This window comes from Acipenser ruthenus, chromosome 47 (genome assembly GCF_902713425.1).
Source record: "Acipenser ruthenus chromosome 47, fAciRut3.2 maternal haplotype, whole genome shotgun sequence".
NCBI classification, from domain to species: Eukaryota; Metazoa; Chordata; class Actinopteri; order Acipenseriformes; family Acipenseridae; genus Acipenser; species Acipenser ruthenus.
The window spans coordinates 4,671,884-4,694,702 of NC_081235.1; the positions used below are offsets into that span (position 1 = coordinate 4,671,884).

At 43.6% G+C, this 22,819-nt stretch overlaps 1 protein-coding gene across 5 annotated transcripts; it reads right to left on the reverse strand.

Moving 5' to 3' along the window:
- Positions 1-644: 644 nt before the first annotated feature.
- On the reverse strand, positions 645-21,352 carry LOC117428866 (interleukin-6 receptor subunit beta-like). Of its 5 annotated transcripts, none has more exons than XM_059013855.1 (15): positions 21,163-21,352; positions 19,033-19,146; positions 10,877-10,969; positions 9,024-9,332; positions 7,729-7,849; positions 6,542-6,723; positions 5,992-6,152; positions 5,505-5,664; positions 5,224-5,306; positions 4,613-5,138; positions 4,380-4,526; positions 3,683-3,817; positions 2,993-3,089; positions 2,418-2,499; positions 645-1,629 (listed from the first exon to the last, which is right to left on the reverse strand). In XM_059013855.1, exons 2-15 carry the CDS (start codon positions 19,121-19,123, stop codon positions 1,120-1,122), a joined length of 2,697 nt encoding a protein of 898 aa, XP_058869838.1. In that variant the 5' UTR covers positions 19,124-19,146; positions 21,163-21,352; the 3' UTR covers positions 645-1,119. The 5 variants fall into 5 exon arrangements, with proteins under 5 accessions (XP_058869838.1, XP_058869837.1, XP_058869840.1 ...); XM_059013854.1 differs by having other exon boundaries at positions 9,024-9,347; XM_059013857.1 differs by lacking the exon at positions 19,033-19,146 and having other exon boundaries at positions 9,024-9,347.
- Between the last annotated feature and the right edge of the window lie 1,467 nt (positions 21,353-22,819).

Consider the following 22,819-nt stretch of genomic DNA (forward strand, 5'->3'; position numbering starts at 1 on the left):
GCACATTAATAACTCTTTTTCATCAGTTTTTTTGTTTGGTTTTTAATAATACTATTATTCATAATAAAATAACATACATTCCCCCATTGCACTTGTGAGCTTGATTATCAGAGCAAATTATAGGGCTCTGGACTCCTGACCAGAGGGTTGTAGGTTCAATCCCAGGTGGGGGACACTGCTGCTGTACCCTTGAGCAAGGTACTTTACCTAGATTGCTCCAGTAAAAACCCAACTGTAATTACTGGGTAATTGTATGTAAAATTAATGTATAAAAAATAATGTAATTGTATGTAAAAATAATGTGATATCTTGTAACAATTGTAAGTCGACCTGGATAAGGGCGTCTGCTAATAAATAAATAATATATAGCGCCATCTGCTGGTTTAAAAAAATACAAGTCATGCACACAAGGGAGTTTGGTGCCATCTAGTGAAACAAAATGGAATGGCACTAACCCTTTGTAAACTGTAATTCCGGATTGCTTGAGCAACATTACGTCATCGAATTCAGTAACTTGCTTTTAATAACTTCAAAACACACAAAGACACAATAATACCAAAACCCACAGAATTAAAATTAAAAGTGCAAAAGCATTTCCAATCGGCTCACTTCATCAGAAAAACAACCACATGGTCTGAACCAAAAAATACATTTGAAAAATTTACAAGAATAGCATCTTTTTAAAATATTTTTTGTTTTTTACAAGAATATTTTCAATATTATTTGAATGTACAGAAATTGATAGTTGGTCAGTTCTGTACTGTGGTGTACTCTTGAAGTAAAGTAACCCACTTCTTTTATTTTGTGGACTTTTACTAAATTTCTATTTCAGAACTCAATCCTCTGGTTGCTGAAAAAAACGGAAAGCTTCACTTTCAGGACATTATATAGGGATGGAAATAAAGACTCCTATTGCACAGCAGTCTCAGTCATTCCAGGTTTTAATACATGCTTGATTAGCCCCACTATATAGGTAACAAGCTCAGGTGTGTCATTGAATTCATAGTCAAACTAGGAATGGATCAAACTTCAGGGAGTCTCATTTCCATCTCTGTTATAAGTATCTGTATTGTATTGTCTAGTTGAGCCTCCACAGTGGACAGGGGCTTGTTATCGGGCTCAGAGCCCTGAGTTCTGGGCCATGCCCTGCATCAGCTGCTCCAGTAACAAGGGGGACGTACTGATAGATCCCTCCTCCTCCTCCTCAGTGCCCTGGTCTGGGTCCTTCATATCAGGATACAACAGGCTTTGATAGGTCTTATTGAAGAGGTCTTGGGAGGGGGTTTGGACTCTGAGATCAGGGTTACAGGGTAGGAGGGCAAGCTTAGCTTGGGGTATTTGGGTATACCCGCCCGCGATGCCCATCACAGTGGAGTACTCCACAGAGCCCTGCTCAGCACAGCTCCTCCCGGGAGTTTCTCTTACGTAGTCCTCGCCAGTGCAGTGCTGCAGGATCGCTGCGGTGCAGTAGGTTTGGATGGGAATGGTCACTCCGCCCCCCAGGCTGGCAGGGTCCTGGCACTCCGGCCGGCTCAGCGAGGACAGCGTTTCCTGCACGGTGCCAGGCCGGGGTGCGGCGATGTCAACTTGTGCTTTGAGGCAGCGGTCATCCTGGTAGTCTCTGAAATCCTGAAAGCATGTTTACTTACAGCAGTGTTCTTTAAAAAGAAAAGTTTGTAACAGTGAAAGCACAGCAAAGTGGAATAAAACACACTGACAGCACAGTGACAGCACAGCGATGTCATAGCAAAGTGGAATAAAGCACAGTGACAGCACAGCGATGTCATAGCAAAGTGGAATAAAGCACAGTGACAGCACAGCGATGTCATAGCAAAGTGGAATAAAGCACAGCGATGTCATAGCAAAGTGGAATAAAGCACAGTGACAGCACAGCGATGTCACAGCAAAGTGGAATAAAGCACAGTGACAGCACAGCGATGTCACAGCAAAGTGGAATAAAGCACAGTGACAGCACAAAGTGCAATAATGCACAGTGATAGCATGGGAAAACTGCAAAATCACTGCAGATTTACTGTGGTAATCTGTTCAAAGGGTAACATGAGATCAAGCACAATCTACATAACAAAAAAAATCTCTCCCCTCTCCCCCAGCCCCCCATCAGGTACATATTTTTACTATAATGTGTACATCCTTCATAAATGTGAATGTGCTGGTAATTCACGTTAGCTGTGGTGCATTCTGCAGTTCAGGCAACGGGTTACAGCAAACTGAAGGTTGACATTTAAGCATTTAAGCTCTAGGCTGGTTAGACTGTGTTGTTCTTTGCTCGCATTGCTTGAAATTGCCACTTGTATTAAGCTGCTTGAAAGCAGCCTGCAGCTCCATTGTGTTAAAAGGGGCCTGCCTGCCTGCCTGCCCGCCTGCCCGCCTGCCCGGCTCACAGCGACGGCTCTTACCATCCAGATCTTCTTGGGCATCCAGTTGGCCAGGCTGCTATCCGCAGCGTCTGGAATTGTCGGAAAGAAACGCTTCTTTATCCTGGACAACAGACAAACAAAAAATCAGAGTCAAGCTGTGTTACTCAAATCTACTGTCCGTGCACAGTGCTCTGAACGCTCAATGCTGCTGCTAGCTCTGTGGTTGACTGCATGTTGCTAACCACATAGCGTAGGTACATTCCTGCATTTAGTACGGAGCGGGCAATTTGCCTGCAGTTTGCCCACAGTGGAAGATTATAGCCCACGCAGTCCTTCCAGCCTGGGATGAGACGCGGTGCTGGCTGGCTAACAGTGGTTATTTACACCAGGGGTGTTCAATGGAGGACTCTGTCAATTCCAGGATTAACAGGTAAAATGAGATAAAGAACTACTTCTGGGTCTGGATGGAGGTTGAATTGGCTCAACAGGGCTGGAACAAAGACCAGGAGTGGAAGGGACCACTTTGGCTAGCGCTGGTTTTGAGGTTTGCTGGCTGGACTGTTGGAGCTGGTTGTGATCACTCTGAACGGTTGACCTTGCTGCCTGGTACCTACGCTTGCCTCTGTTGAACGCAGGCCAGGAGCATGATGATGGAGATCAGGGTGAGAAGAGCGGAGAGAGGGATCACCAGCAGCATGGTACCATCATCACCTGAGAGGGAGGGAGAGGGGGAGGAAGGGAGGGAGAGAGTTAGAGGGAGAAGGGAGAGAGTAGAGTGCACATTATTATTTGTGTTTTTTTCTCTTCTTTTAACACTGCTTGTGAATTTAGTGCTGAAGAACTGAAGGAAGAAGATATGTCCATACCAAGTCTGGGGCTTACATTGAAAGAGCAGCTCAAGATATAACTAAACACATCTGAGACACAAGCGGACAGCAGCCCTTTGACCACGTCACGGCTGTGTACAGTGATGTCATTCACAGAACTCACAGCACAATTCTAGAATTAAGAACCCAGCAGCAGCGTGTTAATGCGAGGGCAGTGCTGTGTTATTCACTCGCATCACGGATTCTGTTCCCTGTCGGTGAGATGAGGTTAAAAGCTCTATATCCATGAATGCAGATGAGCCCGGCTCTCGCTCTTTTGCGGTGCGCACCACTTTGCGCCCATCCTCCACACAAAGCAGTTCATGAATCTGCGATGAATTGTAATAAGTTACCATGTAAGGTGTCTCAGATGATGGGGGTCTAGTTGCTTGATCTACATACTGCCCTCGTTTAAATGTCGCTACCCCCAGTACTCACGGAGCGTCTGCACGTAGATGTCCGGCCCTGCAGTGCCCCCCTGGTCAGTCGAGGCCACGGCGTGGAGTTTGTACTCCTGGTCCGAGGAGAGACCGTCCAGCCGGAGTTGGTGCACAGAGCCGTTCACCACCACAACTGCAAGACAAGAGGGGCCTGTTACAGCCAATCAGAGCCCAGTACAGCACCTCACTCCGCCCTCTTTCACTGAATCGATTCACGAACCTCCCCCTCCCCTGATCACAGCCTTATTATTCCAACCACGTCTTGTTCAAACTGCCAGGCGATGGGCCCACAAACCAAGTGGAGACTTATATTATACAGTTATAGCCAAACATTTAGCATCACTATGTAGAATAAACAAATATTGCTTCATAAAGTCGCGTGAAACCTGCTGAATAATGTTACGTTGACATATTGAATTACCGCTTTGTAGTTTTCCATATACTTCACGAAAAACTGACAATCGAAACATGAGACATCTAACATGAAATACTGTACTACTGTTACTTTTGCAATATCACATTGCACTTTCTTTGATTACATAATGTTAAATAAAAGATCTAAATTAATTCATAGTTTGTTTTCTTTTTTAATTATGTCTCAATCCTAAAATTCTAGGTGATGCAAAACATTTTTAGCCACAGTTGCATGTATTATATAGTGCTTGTATTATATATTGACTGGCAGTGTTACTCACAGTCCGAGACCCCGCCTTCGCTCTGGTAGAAGATGGTGTAATTTTGGATGAACCCCCGGCGATCGTCCAGCGGGATGGGGTCCCACTCCAGCTGCAACCCAGTCTTCCAGGTGGTCTTGGGACGGAGCAAGGGGCCGCGGGAGGGAGCTGGGGGGGGGGCAGAGAGAGCCAGCATGAGGTACATAGCTGCGGTACAGCGTATGAACACTGTGTTAATGGTATGGGGTGCTTACCACCCTGCCTGGAGTAGGCCTGTACAGACACTGGGTCACCAGCCTCTCCCTCATCCAGCACGTAGGCAGACACTCTGTATAGACGCTCGGGCTCAATGCTCTCTGAAATGACCGCGTCCCTGGAGTGACGGGGCAGTCGGTGCCAGTGCAGGACGCAGCCCTCCCTCTCGGACAGCACACACCACTCCAGGATGAAGCCGGACACAGAGGGCCTCTCTGGGGGCTTCCACTGGACCAGGAGGCTGTGGTCATCTGCAGGAGACACGGCCAGGGTTGAGAGACCGGGCAGCGCTGCTTGACCGGCGGCTGGGATGGCGATGCTGGCCTGGGGGGACTGCCCTGCGGAGCTGTACGCAGATAGGGAGAGGACGCAGCGCTCGGCAGACAGGAGGACGCTGCATTCAGGGCTGGCTAGAGGAGTGGTGCCGTCGCACTCGCTCAGCTCTGTCTTTTCTGGGGTACCCGGGTGCTGGCGGAATACCCTGTACCCCAGAATCCTGCCGTTGGCTTCGTGTCTTTGCAGCGGCTAAGAGAAGGGGTTAGAAAAGAGATTAGTCTGCAGAATAGCGGGGTTCAGAGGCTCTGATGATGGTCGGATTGGGAAGCCCTACCTTCCATAGGAGTGTGACATGTCTTTCTCCCTCCGAATCGAGAGGCTCAATGCGTCTCCAAAGCTGGGGCTCTTTTGATGGAGCTGAAAATAAATAGCAAAAGCTGTAAACTCTGGCTGTGTAGCCCAGCAGTCACAGTGAGCAGGGTTAGCTGTGTAGCCCAGCAGTCACAGTGAGCAGGGTTAGCTGTGTAGCCCAGCAGTCACAGTGAGCAGGGTTAGCTGTGTAGCCCAGCAGTCACAGTGTGTACAGCTAGCTGTGTAGTTAGCTGCCTCTCTCACCTCTCTCTGGTGTCCTTGCCTCTCCCTTGTTGCTCCACTCACTCCAGTGGCTCATGTCGCTCTTGTATCTGCTCCTCAGTCTGAAAGTGTACTCTGTGAAGGCGGGGAGGTCACACAGCCTCACCGGCACAGGGCTGGCCTCTCTCACATCAATGAGAGTCTGCATTACACAGAGACAGAGGGACTCTCTTAAACATCTGGCAAAGCATGTCACTGTAGCTACTGATTCCATGGAGTGTATAGAATATTGGTTACTCAGAAGTACATGTTCAGATACATCCCTCTCTACCGTTTTCAGAAATGCATGAAAGAAAAAAAGCTTGCTTTTCAATCTCAGATAAGTTTATTTGTTGCAGTAAGTGTGTGGTGCCACCTGTAACAAGCTATGAAAGCGAGCAGTGCTGCCTAACTGTTTAAAACCAAGTATCTTGTTTTGCTCTGCATCTCCTGTGATTATTTCAAGCCTGCACACTGTGGTTGGGCTCACTTGCTTCCACAGCTTCTCCCCCCTTGCCCTGTACTGCAGCTCATAGAGAGCTGACGAGGCGTCGTGTATCTCCGAGTAGTGCAGGTCCCAGATCACCGCCAGACAGTCCTCCCGTCCCGCTACAGCAGACACGCTCACAACCCTCGGGGGAGACAGCTTCACTGTGGGAGCAGAGAAAGAGTTTCAGAGATTGAGACAGCAGGCTGGTCTCGCTGGTAAGAACTGCTATCGGACAGGGAGTTCTTAGTTTTGTCCCAATGGAAATGTAATATTTTTAGCAGAACAGTTTCACTTTGGGGCGACCCTTATAAGTCTGGTTATACTATGCATATTCAATAGTATACCATGTTTTTTTTTTTATATGCTTTACCATTCCTCTCTGTGCTTTACAATGCTTACCTATGATTGACCATGCTTCATTACACTGTGCTATGCTCTAGATGTATAGCAAACTCAAGGCAAGCAATCCTGTGAATTGATTAAATTAAACTACCAGAATGACACATTTCCCAGCTGTTACTCCGAGTGAAGGGAGTGTGGGGGGGCTCACCTGCATCCATTCCATACAGGCAGAGCACAGGGGAGGTCTGGCTGCCCAGCTCGTTCTCTGCCCTCACCGTCACGTTGTAGGAAGCATACAGGTTCTTGGCGGGCACTGGGCACGACCTCGCACCCGGGGCAGCCCGGCACTCCAGGGGGTCTTTGAATTTGGAGCCACAGCGTCTCATCACCCTATAGGGACCAGCAAGAAGAAACGAGCTCAGCCTTGGAAGAAAGAGTGGTATCTCTGCATGATTTCAAACACATGGGACCTCATGCACAAAACCTTTAAGGACTGTGTTAAAAGGTGTTGCTTCGGGTTATTTCAATAAAGAACAGCAATCTGTCCAGGTGTGCAAATTCCTTGGTATGTTGGTCCACCGCCTCCCCTTCCATAAACTGAAAACAAGCTCCACTTAAGTCTGTGGTACAAAGGCCAATTAAGCAGTCATGGATCCAGAAGCACCTGCCAACCAAGCCCCAGCTATCCCAGGCCTCTACCGAAGCCACTACTTGCTGTCCGATCAAGACTGACTTGCAAAAGGGAGTTTGATTACATCAGCTGGTTTGTTGCATCAGATTTCTGTGCAAAGATGCTTCCGCATTATCAGGGAAACTGTTCTAGTCAGATCAAGCCTGCACCCCAGACTCCTCGTACAAGAGATAAACCACAGAGGGTGCAGAGCTTCTCTCAGCCACACAAAGTAGATCAGGAGCACTCAGGTAACAACAGACTGGGGGGGCATGTGCTCAAGAGAGCCATCTCTCATCTCACCTGCTGACAAAACCATTAAAGTGACCGATCTTTCAAATGCTTAGACAGCCTGAACGGTTTAAAAAAAAGGGATCCTACTATAATCCCATTGCATACAGCATTGCTAGTAATGGCAACGCATGACATTTGCACAACTTGCCCAGACAGTGGTCTTGATGCTGCAGCACACTGTCTGTCTGCATTGCCAATGTAGTACCACTGTCTGTCGGCACTGACAACATGCCAACGTAGTGCCACTGTCTGTCTGCATTGGTCTGTAGTGCCACTGAGTCTGCATTGCCAATGACAAGTTGGGCATGGTTTGGTGGCAATGCTAAGCAGTGGTCTGGCAATGGATTACCACCGAGTCGACCATGGCGTTCCTGGACCACACAGAGGAGTGCAGGATACCCAGCCTGCCTGCCCCCTCCCTGCCTACTCACTCCATCACGCTCAGGGTGAAGCTGGTCCTCAGCAGAGTTTCGGGTCCAGGGTCCCAGGAGCAGCTGAGGTTGGCCAGATGAATGGAAATGCAGGACAGGATCTTGGGCTGTGCAGGGGCGGCTGTGAAGGGAGAGAGGAAACAGAGTGAAGAGTGGACAGGGACCTTGAGAGTTAGGGGCTGGGTAATCGGGTCAGAGATGAAGCCCTTAGGTCCAGACCTTACAAAAGCATTCAGGAAAAGACTCCTGAGAAAGACGTCTAGCAGAAGTCATTGAACTTCGATTTCGTTTAGTATTGGATCAAGCTGACAGCATTCAACACTGATGAAGGCACTAGCCGCAACATTTGCCTCCGTTTTGTCTTTTTTGACCTTAGAAAAACTATGGTAATAAGGGGCACATCTAACAATGGTCTTAGCAGACCATTTATATTACATACCAGTGATCTAACATAGTTACCATTGAGAAATCTGCAGACCCCAGAGTTGCAGGTGTTCCTACTGTACAAAATAGCCTCTCTATTAAAGAGTAAATGTCTTTTCTTTCTCATACTGCCTTTCCCTTGTCTTCTTGTGACGTTCAGAGAGTGTGTTCTGCGTTATTATCTCTCTCCTCAACACCTGCCTTTAGCTGGAGAGACTGCCCAGCACTGAACAGACTACCGCAATCCATTCAAACCATGCGACAACGTGACCTTTCAACTCTGCTAGCCCAAACCCACTCTACATAAAGAGGTGGTGAGTGAGTGGGACCAGACAGGTTCAAAGGTCAGCCTGTCACATGATTTGAATGGAACCACCAAGTCTGCTCAATCCTAGCCAGTTAGTATTTCCCAGACAAGCTCACAGACAGACAAAAATGACAATAATTCGCTATTGGATCAACAGGATCCAGAACCACCTGACAAACTGGAATTTCACAGTTGCCCACAATATTGTAAACGGCCACAGCAACTACTGTGCCAGGACCAAAACCACTGCAATGAAAAAAGAAACCAAACCCAAACTACTGTGCAGAGATCAAAACCACTGCAATGAAATAAGAAACCAAACTACTGTGCCGGGACCAAAACAAGATTCAAATAGTCCCTTCTAAACATTTTTACATCAATGTTGCAGTTTCCTCACCCCATGCTTCTCATGGTTAAACTGTGTATGTACCACAGTTTATCTTTTTTTAATATGCTTTACTATACCTCTCTGGGTTTTACAATGCTTTACCGTGCTCTATTACACTTTACTGTTCTTTCACGATGTTTTTATTTAGGTTGCTACTGTACTGCATTACAAACTCACAGGCCACTCTGATCTCTCTGCTCTGAAGCAGCGTGTCGGACCCTCCATAGCGGGCGTGGCAGCTCAGATTGGCCCCAGCCAGGGGGAGGGCTGGCAGGGTCACTGTGGAGACGGTGCTCCCGATAGAGCCGTACTGGTCTCTGGGGACCTCCTCTCCGTCCAGCCTCCACGCGACGTCCGCAGCGTTAACCCCGCGCTCCCGGGCACAGGCAGGGCTCAGCACACAGGACGCGCTCACGGCACTTCCTGGCCTGGCCACAGGGGGGCGCACCGTCAGGGTGCTGCAGTCCTGCCATGACGATTCTGCACCTAAGAAGAGAAACGCTGGGTTTTATTTTAGTGTAGCGCCCTGGGATGCTCGAACTTGAACACTATATATATGAAATTGGTACAGCATGGCATGGTAGAACCTTTGACTGTATGAGGTTCGCAATTCTATAAAAAATTGTTGCATGATTCGGTTATATTCTGTTTTTCTGAAAACAGAACACATAAAATGCGTTAACATCATGTTCTAGAACTTCAAAAGTACCACTCCGGAATGCCCCAACATTTCAATTAGACGTTATTTAAAAACTCAATCGCAATTGTAGAACTAATAATGACTAACCCTGTTGTCATCACTTTTTCGAAATTTTTCGTTGTGGTTTGTGGCACATTTCTCTCCCCTTCGTGAACCAATAGCATAGTCGTGATGCTAATCTGTGAATGTGCCAAGCACAGCAGCGATGCTAATCAGATGCCAGGGAGCCACCCCACACTGCAGCCTGATCAGCAGCTAGATAGGCAGAGTGAACCACAGAAAGGAACGAAGCACTGCAAGTGGGTCGGAACACAGCGCGGCACAGGAAGCTGTGTGTCAGCGCGGCTGAGGGAAGGTGTCGATACTACTTAAAACATGAACTTTAATAATATTAGAACTGCAATTTTCAATTGCGTCAATTCACTGCAATCATGCAGATATTTCAAATCCAACATGAACGTGACACCCTTCCCGTAGGTCTGGATAATAATCTGTTTCAACCGAAAGTCACTTTTTTTTTTAATTGAATTTCTAAAATGTGCCACCCTTTGGTGTTTTATTTTATTTTATTTTATTTTATTTTTTAGTTATGGGTCAAATATATTTCAGGTCGGTTCACATATCGATGGCCGATACCGAGCTATGGCCAAAGGTTTTGCACCGAATGAACGAATTTAACGTTATAAAGTTTAATAAAACCTGGTGAATAATGTGATCATATAGAATTATATACTGCTTTGAAGTTTCCAATATACTACGAAAAAACCGACATTTGAAAAACGTGACCTTTCAAAATTTAACATGAAATATACTATTATGGCTTCCGGTAGACTTTTGCAATACATTTTGTAAGTTAATTTGATTACACGATGTTAAATAAAAGATCTCAATTATATTAATACATTTTTTAATGTTGTATCAATCCTAAAGCTGCTTGATGAGATTCTGGGATCAATAAGCTACTAACAACCTAACGAGCAAGATGGGCCGAATGGCCTCCTCTCGTTTGTAAACTTTCTTATGTTCTTAACTGTAATTTCACACATTTTCAATAGGTGGACGTTTGAGTGTCTTAAAGTAATGATGGGATTTTAAAATGATTGCCGTTTAGCAAAAAAAAAAAAAAAAGGTTGTCCTGTTCTCATGTGTACTCAATAAAGGAGTTCCTTTTTGAATTATGGAACTTCATTTCACATTCTCTTCAGCTCCACAAAAACAATTCAGGACTGAAAGGGTTAATGATGGCGGTCCACGCTGCCCCCACGCAGTGATCTGTTACTGGTCACCTGGCCACTGGCTGGCTGCTTACTTGGTGTACAAGCTGCCTCACCTGCTTTCAAAGTGAGCCACAGCAGCGGGTAGAGCCAGCCTCTCTCCCAGTGTTTCTGCACAGACACCATCCTCTCAGTCACACTGGCCAAGCCTGGGGGAGAAACGCACACAGGGATCACCAAGCGCTCGCTGCTTCCCACTGATAAATTAATTCTATAAAAATTCAAGGAGAGGGACACCTGCTCCCAGTCCAGGTCAGATAAACAGAAGACAGCAGAAAACAAGTTTAGTGAACTGGAGTGTTATTCCACAGCATTAATAAAACCACATGTTCCTGGATATGCATTTTCATTCTGAGTGTTTGGCAGTGCTGCTGATTCATAGCAGACTCTGTTTAGCAATGTTCTTTTTTCTTGGTTGGGTTCTGAGTAAGAACTCCCCAGTGAGTTCTCTGTGTTGCTCTTAAACAACAGAGCAGGAGACAGAGAGATTGATTCCTGTTTAAGAACCGGCTCCACAAAGGAACACTCTACCATTTATTAAAACACCATCTTTGTGCGCCATACGATGCATGAAACAATTTGGGGCAACACCTTATATGAAGTGTCTTACTGTGGATTTACATAGTAAACACATGTGTGCTTGCACAGAATCACAATGTTATTATGCATAGTTACAATGCACTTAACGGGTCCATCTTTGCATGATATATGCAAGCACACAATTGCATCAGAAACGGGTTCGGGATATATCGTGCACAAAGATTTGCACATGAAGTACATTGTAGCTATGCATAATAACATTGCTATTATGTGGAAGCACACGTGTATCTACTAAGTAACTGCTATGTAAATACATAGTAATTACCGAGACACTTAATGTTACCCAATTTTGTATTTGCTCATTGTTTTGATTTGTCACAGAACTACAGAATGATCATGCTTTTCCCATAGTTATATTTACCATAGTTTACCCTGGTTTGTTTATTAATATGCTTTACAGTAAGCCTTTACCATACCTCTGCGCTTCAGCTAACCTGTACTTGACCATGCTTTCCATATGCTTTATTACACTAAGCTATGACTTTGGGAAACTTTTATTCGGGATAATCTCAAGATATTGCACAAGCATGAATACCAAATGTACTAGAATCATAGAACACAGCAGTGCTTTAAATTCTGGTCCTGTAAGCCAAAAAAGGAGTCACACAAACACAATACGACAGCCCTATTAGATTGGAGGTCATCAGCACGTGTACCCTGGCAAATATGAAGCCTGTATCTCAGATAGTTTCTGAGCTGCATTTACTAAACCAGATCAGCATCTTGCACAATAAAGAGACACTTAAATAACACACGAAAGAACTCTGTTTTGAGAGATAAAAATCAGTTTTTTTCAAAAGGAAATCGTTTTTTTTTTTATATATATATATTTTGAAGGAAGTGGGAGGGCAGGGCACATTTCATCTGCTTTGATCGCACGTTCGGGGTGAATGTGCCTGAAATGTCAAGCCACAGCTGCCAGTAAAGTCTTTAAAAAGGTGCCAAATGCCTATATGATCGAGACTTCAAATAACACAGGGAAGGAAATAAGACTCCCATTGCATAGCAGTTTGATCCATTCCTAAGACACACCTGAGTTTGCTAACTATACACTGTGGCTAATCAAGCTCGTATTAACACCTGGCATGGATGAAACTGCTATGCAATAGGAGTCTTATTTCCATCCCTGTATTATATACAGTTTCAGCTTTGGATATCCATTCTGAGGTGAGCTGCACTCAATTAAATACACATATTGAATCATTTCATAGACTTGTAAAATACAGTACGTGGGAGAATTTAAAGTTTTTTTTTTTTTAATGCAAACTAAACTCAAAATGATCTGTCTTCAGGGGTGAACGTTCACAGTGATGTCACAATGGAAGCCTGTTTTTACACGTGTGATGTTTTTTTTTTTTTTTTTTAAATATATGCACCGTAGGGATGATAAGATGATTTATTGTAACCGGTCACCGCCATCACATCACACAGCTGGCAGTCCAATACAATCAGATACAACACAGGATGATCTGCAGCTCTGCAGTGTAGGATTCTCATTGAACTGTCATCTCTGGCTGCTCAAAGCAAATTGGCATCTCTCTTCCAATACAGACACTAAGCATGACGCATTCCTATTTAAATCATAAACACAAAGACTGTATTCAATAGAATTCAACCAGAACCATTCCAAGTTAACTGGCATTTATTAATATCGAGGCCTGTAACCAATTTCATGTCCTATTACTTAGAGAAAGGGAATACAGTATACTAAACACAAACTGAATGCAAAGTTACAATATGGAAAATGACCTGCGTGGGCTACCTGTCATCCCTTAAAAGGTTCCCATAGTAAAAGCATAGCAACGTGTAATAAAACGCTGTGAAAGCATGCTAAAGCAGAGGCAAGCATTGTAAAAGCCATATAGGCTGGTAAAGTGGATTAAGAAACATGGCAAATCATGGTAAACTATGGTAGCATTGCCATGCCAACATCACGAGGAGGAAACTGACCATTCGGATGACCAGATCCCACCGGTCAGTACATTTTAAACCCTGATCCGTGCACCTCATCGCAAAACTGAGAAGGCTAGTGTTGTATTTATCTGTGGAACACACATGTTCTTGTGCCTTACAAGGTTAAAAGGAAAGGTCTATTGTTATACCAGCTCAGTCTCTGCTCTGTGACAATGTGTTTCTGTAAAGCTTTCAATGGCAGGAAGCTGATGGCAGACATTGCTCGCTGTGTTAGATTTTGCTGCGCTGCTGTGATTCGAAGTACAGTAGAGCTAGAAGTGCATGAGAAATCCCCATGTACTCCATATGTGAATGGGAATATCAGGTCACTCCATTACAGTACTAGCCAGGGTTTTACCATTCATTATCCAACACTTTCCCTTGGAAAACTACTCCTTTACATTTGCATGGTATTCTATGCAGTTTCTCCCATGTTTTCCCCCCATGGTTTTACTATGCATAGTTTACCCATGAAGTACCAGTTGAGTTTTTCTTTGAACAAAAATCAGAACGCAAGCTGTATTTATGTAATTTGATACATTTAGACTTTTGCAATTAACACAATTAGAGTTATCATAAAAATATAGTTCAAGAGAAAATTAAAATAACAGGTAGATAAAAATGCTCCAAAGAATTACAAAAGTAGCCTGTCCTCAATTAAGGACAATGGCACTTAAAGGGTTAATATGCTTTCCCATACCTCTCTGGGCTTTACAATGCTTACCTGTGCTTTAGCATGCTTTCACTGTGCGAAGGAAACAGTGGCATTCCTCTTATAAATGCATACTGTGCTATACCACGGCAAAAGCTTAGTAAAAGGAAGGTAAACCACAAAAACTACGTGCAAATTGAGCACAATAAACATTTTATTTATACAGCAAACAGCAGGGGCTACATTTCCATATTAGATGAATGCAATTGGCAGCGATGATGATATTTATGAACAAGCTGTTATTTCACACAAAGAGGCAGCTTCAGTCGTTGTCCCTTCCAGCGTTTCAGGAGCAACGTGAAACATGAACAAAGCAATGAGCCTGGCCCCGTGCACAGCGCATTATATTATATTCAGATAACACACAATGTATTGTGTTCCAGGGAGAAGTGAACAGCTGTCTAACATGCATGTCCACAGGTCAGGAACCTGTTGTGCCCTTAAGCTGAAGAACACGGTAAGGGACACAGCACCGCATACATTTACTGCGTCTGTGATACTGACAAGGAAAAAAAAAAGATCTAGTCTAGGCTACTTGCTCCTTTAATCAATGAGTGCTTCGCTTTATACTGTCATGATAAATATGTATTTCACCGGCTCAGGAATGAATTCATTAGCCACATCAACAGCCGTAGTCTTGATTTTAATTTGCCCTGAGGGGTGAAGCCGTGGGTATGATAATCCCACTTGATAAGGAGGTCATTTCCTAGGCAGAAAATAATACCAGGGTTCTGGGAAGTGGCACAGAACACATGCAAGAGAACACTTTGAACCCTGGCTTGCATGTACAGCAAGCAGGAAACAGAGGAGCTGTATTCTGCTGTTATTTATTTTGCTGTTGTTTATAATCTCTGATAACGGATATAGTCCGTTTGTCTTTTCAGGTGTGTTTTTTATGTCAGTTTCACCAATTGTATGGGGCTGCTATGCTTTCACAACACAGTTATTACACACTTTTTCCATTGTGGTTTGTTTTTTTCTTGCTATTGTTTATAAGCACTTATAACCATAACAGATCCCTAAATGAAAGTGTTACAGATTATCATTGCTTAGAATGGACCTTTAAACCAAAACCCAGAGGTGTCTACTAACCACAAACCTGTATGGTAACTTTTAGATAAGTATAGACTTGTGAAATATTAACTGGTATCCTCAGATGTGAGTGTGCAGGTTTCCCGTAGCTTATCACCATATTTGCAAGAATTTACTGTGCTTTACCATGCTTATCTGTGATCTGCAATGCGTGCCTGTGGTTTATCACAAAGCCTTGCACTTTTACATTACTTCCATAACATGGTAAGCATTCAAAAGCAGAATCAGTGAAGCATTAATAAGACCGTGCAGACTGGGTGGGGCCAATTCCTGTTCCTTCATTCCAATTCCATTCCAATTCCTGTTCCTTCATTCCAATTCCATTCCAATTCCAATTCCAATTCCATTCTAATTCCATTCCAATTCCCATTCCCTTTCATTCAACACATCACTGAACACCATTGCAATCAGCAATATTCTGTTAAAAGGTGCTTCTCTCAGTTAAATGACTTGAATTGAAGTCACTGTTAAGTCAATTAAACTGGCTTCAAATGAACCCAATCTTGGCTGTAGATGTTGGGTATGTCCGAATACATTGATTCGAGTGAAAAAGACTAATTCTTAACGAAAAATAATTTATTTTAACAAACTGCTTCCATCATTCTTATATATTAGGTTTTCTCTTCACATTTTTTAGAAAGCGAAAAAACACAAACAAAATCTCAATGCGTTTCGACAGTCTTAATCATGAGTAGATTTAATTTGATAAATACGAGCGGTCTTTATTTTCTCAAGGGAATATCTGAATAAAACTGAAAAATCTGCGACTGTGTTAGACGTGTGGATACTGCAGTAGGGGAGACCAGGGACAGTTGTAACAGTTTTTACATTCCGCGTCACTACTCAGAAACGAGGGTGGCCACACACACACACACACACACACACACACAAGGTGAACACATGTAAGGGAGCAGGCGTGGACACAAAAGACAAGCAAACACAACACACGCGTGTAACCGCACACACACGAAACAACACAATAAACGAGTCCAAAAATAAACTGTACAAGTCCCGCAAGGCCTGATGGGAATCTAGCCCCCTGCTTCTACTTAAACTATTTACGTTTGAATGTTCAACTAACTTAAAGTGGATGAGTGTTATGAATACAATTTGAATTGAAGTTAATGTAACTTGATTTAATTTATTTAGAATGACGTTGCGGACTCCAGAACACAAATCTGCAGCCTTCAGTAGCTAGTCTGCCCTTCTCCCCCCTGCTCCTCAGTGAAGACTCGAGTTGCACCAGCCTGTCAGGTAGTTTTCTAGATCCTTCCCCAGCTAACTTCTGGCCTTACAAAATCTGGACAATGTTACATGGCAAATATCAAATGATTTTTCCAGATCGCACTGGCTTTCCCTCATTCTGCACTCGGATGCCTTCTCCAGGATGTGTGTCATGGTACGCTCTCACTTGTCTAACTCTTAGCATACGGAAAGCAAAATAATATATACAGTAACGAGCTAGTGTTGTATGGAGTCAACTGGCCCCAACCCTGGGAGCCATTATTAAACGTCATGTTTTGACAAGAAACGACACAGCTAACATCAATCAACGCTGTCAATTATAAGTACACAGATTCATGTTAAATATATATGTATATATAGGTTTGGATTCGTGAACTCGGGAATATATCACAAAAATAAAGTCAGTGATAAAAATGTACTTCCCTACCTCAAAAATCGTTTTTTTTTTATAACATCTTATGATTTAAGCACAGGTAATTTCTTTACTAGAGTCAGGTAGGGTACCTAACAGAGCATGCGCACAGTGAGTTTCATCACTAGCTGGTTTCAGATTGGAGAAATTTGAAGTGTTACAATTGAACCCGTGTTACAACTCTCCCCGGTCTCCCCTACTGATAAAGTTTGTTGAAACACACCATGATAACACATACATACATACATACATACATACATACATACATACATACATACATACATACATAACAACGACAGTGAAATCACAGTGATGCGCAGGCATGGTCAATCTCAAGCTTCAGGTAAAGAATTGTGTACATCGTGGCAAGACAAAATACAATGGAAAACTCCAGGCTTATTTTGTAAAACTATAATGCTAAACATTAAACAGTGTCTTCTGCGATGCGCTTCACTATAGTTTTTACCGTTTGAGTAATAAACAGACACACTCACAGGTACACCGCAGACGCACATTTCTATACATTTTACCTTTGCGTTGGGTGGAGCGATATATCGCAGGGGATGAGAGAAAGAAAAGTCTTCTTCTTCTTCTTCTTCTTCTTCTTCTTCTTCTTCTTCTTCTTCTTCTTCTATCAATTAAGTTTTCATACTACGCTACAGCCAGGGAAACTATAATACATCCTTCCCCGCCTGCTATTTACGAGTGTGCTGCTCGGTGAGAGAACGGGAGGTGAGCGGCTGTTTTAAAGAGGAGGGGGGTGGAGGTGCTAGCCAATGGCTGGTCGGATTCTGTTTAGGAGACCCAAAAGGAAAATGCTGTGAATAATTCTGTGGTCTGAACTTGGGGAGTGGTATTTCAAAGTGATGTGTACACACGCTAACTGTCATGAAACCAGGTAGGATTAACTGAATACACTCCAGCACTATAGTAATCCTACCGCAGTTTACAATTATGTACGAAGGCTTTTTATGCACGATGATACACAATTTTACAGTGATGTTTTATCATTCGTTTAGGGTTCATAGCTTTACCGCGTCAGGCATACACGGGGCCAAAAACTATAGACATCTTAAAGGTGTTTCTTTCGAAGGAGCAGCGTTAGTATTGTAGCACTTATAGTAAGGAATTATAAGGAACAACACGTCGATGGTTGACAGTATCGCTGTTGGTTGCGCAATATCAGTCTGGATACACAGTGCTGTAATTAAATTCGGTTCACGCCTCCTAATCCAACACAGTCCAATGTATGTATATAATGTATGTGTTTTATAGAAATGGTTACAAATTGTGCCTACAGGGGTTACTGGGAAGGTAGCTCTCTATTAAGATTTAAGACTTAACTATTATCGTTTGGTTCATCCCCATATCACAATCCACTGTTTCATTATTTTGTTTATAGAATTGTACATCTTGATAGAGAAAAGTCACACATCCCCGTTTGAACTGTAACTTATGCGTCCAGATATGAAGTTACTGCAATTACAGTAATGTAATTTGTTAATATATCGTTTAGCCCTAGCAGATTAGTAAGCATTCCGATTTTGTGCTAATAATTACAGGTTTTATAAAATCGTTTAGAAAATCTGTATTTTTGACCATACCCTCCCAGCACAGCCGATCTGATTGAGATCAGTCGATTCAATGGGACGTTATCAAGCAAAAATCATCCCATAGGAATGGGCCAGTATGTACTACTAGCCTATTAACCCCTTAATCTACCCCCTACCCCTAAACCTAATGTCTACAACTAACCTAATCTCAACCCCTAAACCTATCTGTGTTACTACAGTATTAAAATCATTTTGTACTATTATTTCAACACCGCTTTTTAGCGCCCTCTAGCGGCTACTGTGTCCGACGTCCATTAAAGCGCTTGATCCATATACTCGACCTGTTGGTTTATTACTCACTAGTTCGGATAACAGAAATGCTCCTGTAATATAATTTTCTGATTTATTCCAGGGAAATTAATCAGTGTGTGAGTCAGGAGCAACAATGACATCTGTAGATAAAAAATACACTGGCAAGGTTTCGTTGTTTTGAAGGAGAGAGCGCTACACTCCTGCTTCACAGACTTATCTTCTGTTTCTTTTAATTCATAAATTTATTTTTTTAATACCAGTGGTTCGCTCTGCTGAATAAATAACACAATATCGCCTGGTGTAAAAACAAATGATAGATGGGATTATTCTCACCAAACTGGCCTTGCGTCTCAGCTGTAACCAATAGCAGCGTCTGTACAGAGGCACAGGAGCAATGTGTCTTGAGGGGTAGCGCAACCTGCATTCAGCGCTGACGTCTAAAGAGGACTGTGAAATGAAAACCCTCAGTTTAATAAAAGTGACTCCCACTGCAATTACTGTGTGATGACTGCCACGGTGCCATTATTGCTAGACGATTATTAGGCTGTAGAGAAACCTCACTCGCGCGGAGTGTTTAAATTATCTTCACCCCCGTATTACCCCCCCCGTTGAATTTTTCTACACTTTATAAGTTTCAACAAACACAAAACAATATATAATACATTTATTACAAAATAAAATAAAAAAAACTTAGAACTAGCGAAGACACAGCAGCTAATAACAGATATCAGGCTTAAAGAGCATGGAAAGCAATAGAGAACAGGTGTCTTGAGAGCTGATTTAAAGCGAGCGATGGTGGGAGCATCACGCAGCAAGGCCGGGAGAGAGTTCCAGAGAGTCGGGGACATGAAGCTAAACGAGCGATCTCCGAGTGTGGTGTGCTTTTGGGATAACAAGCAGGCCAGAGTCGGAGGACCTCAGCTTGCAGGTAGGGACACAGCGGGTCAGCAAGCTGAGGAGGTACTCGGGGCCTGTGTGATGAAGGGCATTGTAGGTGAGCAGGAGAGTTTTGAAAGTGTTCCTGAACTTTACAGGTAGCCAGTGCAGCTGGGCAAGACAGGGGGTGATGTGTTGTTGTTTTTACAATGATTGCCACAATTAAGCTGTTGACCAAGGAAGTGCAACACTGGCCGAAAACATGACTTGCAAACTGAGGCCTCTAATCTAGTGTACTACCAGATATCATTTTAAAAAAATCAAATTGCTGTTGCTATGAATGTGTTAAAAACCTTGGGGACCCATATACAGAATGGATGTGCAATGGATAAAGATTTATGAGATTATTTTGTTCGCTACAACTTTTTAATTGGATTCTATCCTCTAGCTGTTAGAATTAGAGGTAAATATGGAACAAGTAATGAATGCGGAAGCCAGCCCCCTTCCCTTCAATTACAATTGCGGCTAATTCAACAATATTAGATTTTCTTTTTCATTCCACTAATGAGCTTTAGAGAACTTCACCAGCTCTCTGTATTTCATGCGTGCTTCAGCGTGAGTATTTGAATATGAATTGAGAAGCGCGTAATTCTCACAGGCAGCCTCTATGCTTTGCTGCGATTGTATCACTTTCTTTAGGACTGCTTTGAATACAGTTCTACTTTTCATTCAGAGATTTGAATCAGATGACTCAGTACTACTATGCGATTCAAAACCGTACTGAGACTGAAAAATAGAGACCAACGGGATTGGGATGGAGGTCCTTAGACAAAACTCATTTGAAATCGTTTTTGTTACAGTGCAGTAAAGCGCGGCTAAGGCGTTCTGCTATCTTCCTACTTAGCATAATAAAGGTCACGAACTGTCATCTCAGCTATTAGGTTTAAACTTCCACTATTATCCATTTCTTAATATATACAAGCTTATATATGGCCTTCATGGAGCGCTGTGTTTACTTCACTCATTAGTAAGGCTGTGAACAACTCTCTCGACCCGCTTCGGGGAGCTGTGGAACATCGGCTCGTCCTCATTGGTGGAACCGCAGTGTTCCATGATCACGTGGCTCCCTCTTAATCCCGCCATTAGGACATTATTACCTGCCACAGGAAGTGAATCTGGAGTGTGGCGTCAGGATAAACGGGCGTATCATGATCCCAGTGGAAATGAAGTCTACAGGGAAAAAAATATGGTAAGCGAGTAAAGTTGTGCTGAAAAGGTTTAAGAACATGTTCGGTTCGTCCGTGCCCCTTTGAGAGCGGTTCTAGGGGAGAGTCAGTACCCGCCACAGTAAAGGGAACTCTCCGAGTTTGTTGTTATTTTACCCTCTGTTCTTGTAGAAAAAAAAGCTGCTGTTTTTTATCACGGCATTTTTTTTCCTGCTACAATACATTGTGAAAGGGTAGCGTCGTGGGCCCAGATGTTATTCGGCAGGCAAAGAGACTCAGGCAAGGAAACTGCAGTTGAAGCGCTGCTGCGCGGTTTAATCAATAAACAGAAAATAAAAATACAAGATAAAACACTACTCACCGATCAGAAATAAAAGGGCAAACAAAAACAAATCTCACACACAGTAAACACTCACAAAATAACCAGCGCAAGGGCCAAAACAAAAGTTTAAACAAAACTGTTCAGGCTGGGCAGAGCCTTCCCTGAACCTCGTACTTTGTACTTTGTCAAACAAAACATGCAGAAACACCGTGACAAACTGTAAACACCCTCACCCTCACCCTCACCCTCACCCTCACCCTCACCCTCACCCTCACCCTCACCCTCACCCTCACCCAAAAAATCCCACCACCAAACAAAGGATTTTCTCTTTTTATACCATGTGGCTGGAGCCTAATTATCAATTACTCAATTAGCTCCAGCCACATTCTCACATGTATTTTGGCAGGGATAGGAAATTAACCCCATCCCCGCCAACCACCACCAAAATCACCACACAATATTATTCTTTACAGGCAGGGCCCTGCCCTGCCACATACATACAGGGTAGCTTCTTGGGAAAGAAATGCCCTTGTAATGGAAATGCATGCATGTGTTACGGGCAGTGTTGTGTGATTCACTGTCCTAATGGCTTCTGTCCGGTGAGGTGAGATGAGGTTAACAGCTCTGGGTCTGCCTCTATAATCATCAACATGCCGCTGACTCATTTATGTTCAATGAAAGTGCTGGCTAACTCTCCTTTTCAGTTGAGGGTTTCTATTCGTATATGTTAAGAAGTATTTAACTCTGATTCGAGTGCGATTAACCAGTTAACCTTGTTATTATAAAATACAAATAAAACTACAGTATACTATTGTAACGACCCCGGGGTCTGCTGTGACCGCGTTCGGGAAGGTTCTGTGACACAGAGTCAAGTTCAACTGCAGCAGAGATGTCAGAGACGGGAGAATCGCCACCAATCAGAAGCTCGGCTTGCCTTGCGAGCGGGATCGATGTAACAATGAGGGGGTCGAGAGCGGGAAGCGACAGACCGCTGAAGAACAGAGAGACAATAGGAGAAGAAACAGCAAGAGAGCCAGAGAAAAGCAGGAATAAATGAACCAGAAAGAGAAACCGGAGACCGCACTTAGCTGGCTGTAACACGAGGCCAAAACAGCGTGTTGGACTTTTTTTTCTTTTCTTATTTTGTCACACTCTCAGTAACACGGCTGTGGCTGTACCACTGGTTAAGTATAGATTTCCTGGTTAATAAATATCTGTGAGCCTGCTAGCATCACTATAATATTAACAGCGCCTTTTTTCTTACTTCTTCCTCCCACCTTCCTGGACGAAGCTGCTGCGTTCCCTCCGAGAGCGCTTCACAAGACGGATCGCAGACTGAGCTGCCCACATTGTTCCCTCTTGACTGAATGTTAAAACAATAACTCAGGTGCAACAACCTTCAATAGGTAGCGGGAGGCATTGTGACGTTGAGAGGGAACACCTCAAATGAAGAAAAGGAGCACCCACGCGACATTCTGCACGTAACACACACGCAGGCACAACTGAAGAGGAGTTATAGTTTGAAAACTGGCCAGCAAGCGTCGTGACTTTGTGTTTCACAAATTGAAATGACAGCAGCAAGAAATGAAAACAAAAGCCCAAAGGAGACAATACATTGCAAAACAGAAATAGGCCTATCTATATTGTAACAAAGGGCTGACGCTGGGTCTTTGTGTGCGCGTCTGTGCTTGCACTG

Bases quoted from the DNA above. Each gene is read 5' to 3' on its own strand.
- LOC117428866 (XM_059013854.1), bottom strand. From the start codon at position 19,123: ATGCAGGTTGCGCTACCCCTCAAGACACATTGCTCCTGTGCCTCTGTA. The intron at 6,153-6,541 runs GTGAGCCCCCCC...CTGCTCCCACAG, and splicing joins CCTGTATGGAATGGATGCAG to TGAAGCTGTCTCCCCCGAGG. The intron at 3,090-3,682 runs GTGAGTACTGGG...CCTCCCTCTCAG, and splicing joins CATCTACGTGCAGACGCTCC to GTGATGATGGTACCATGCTG.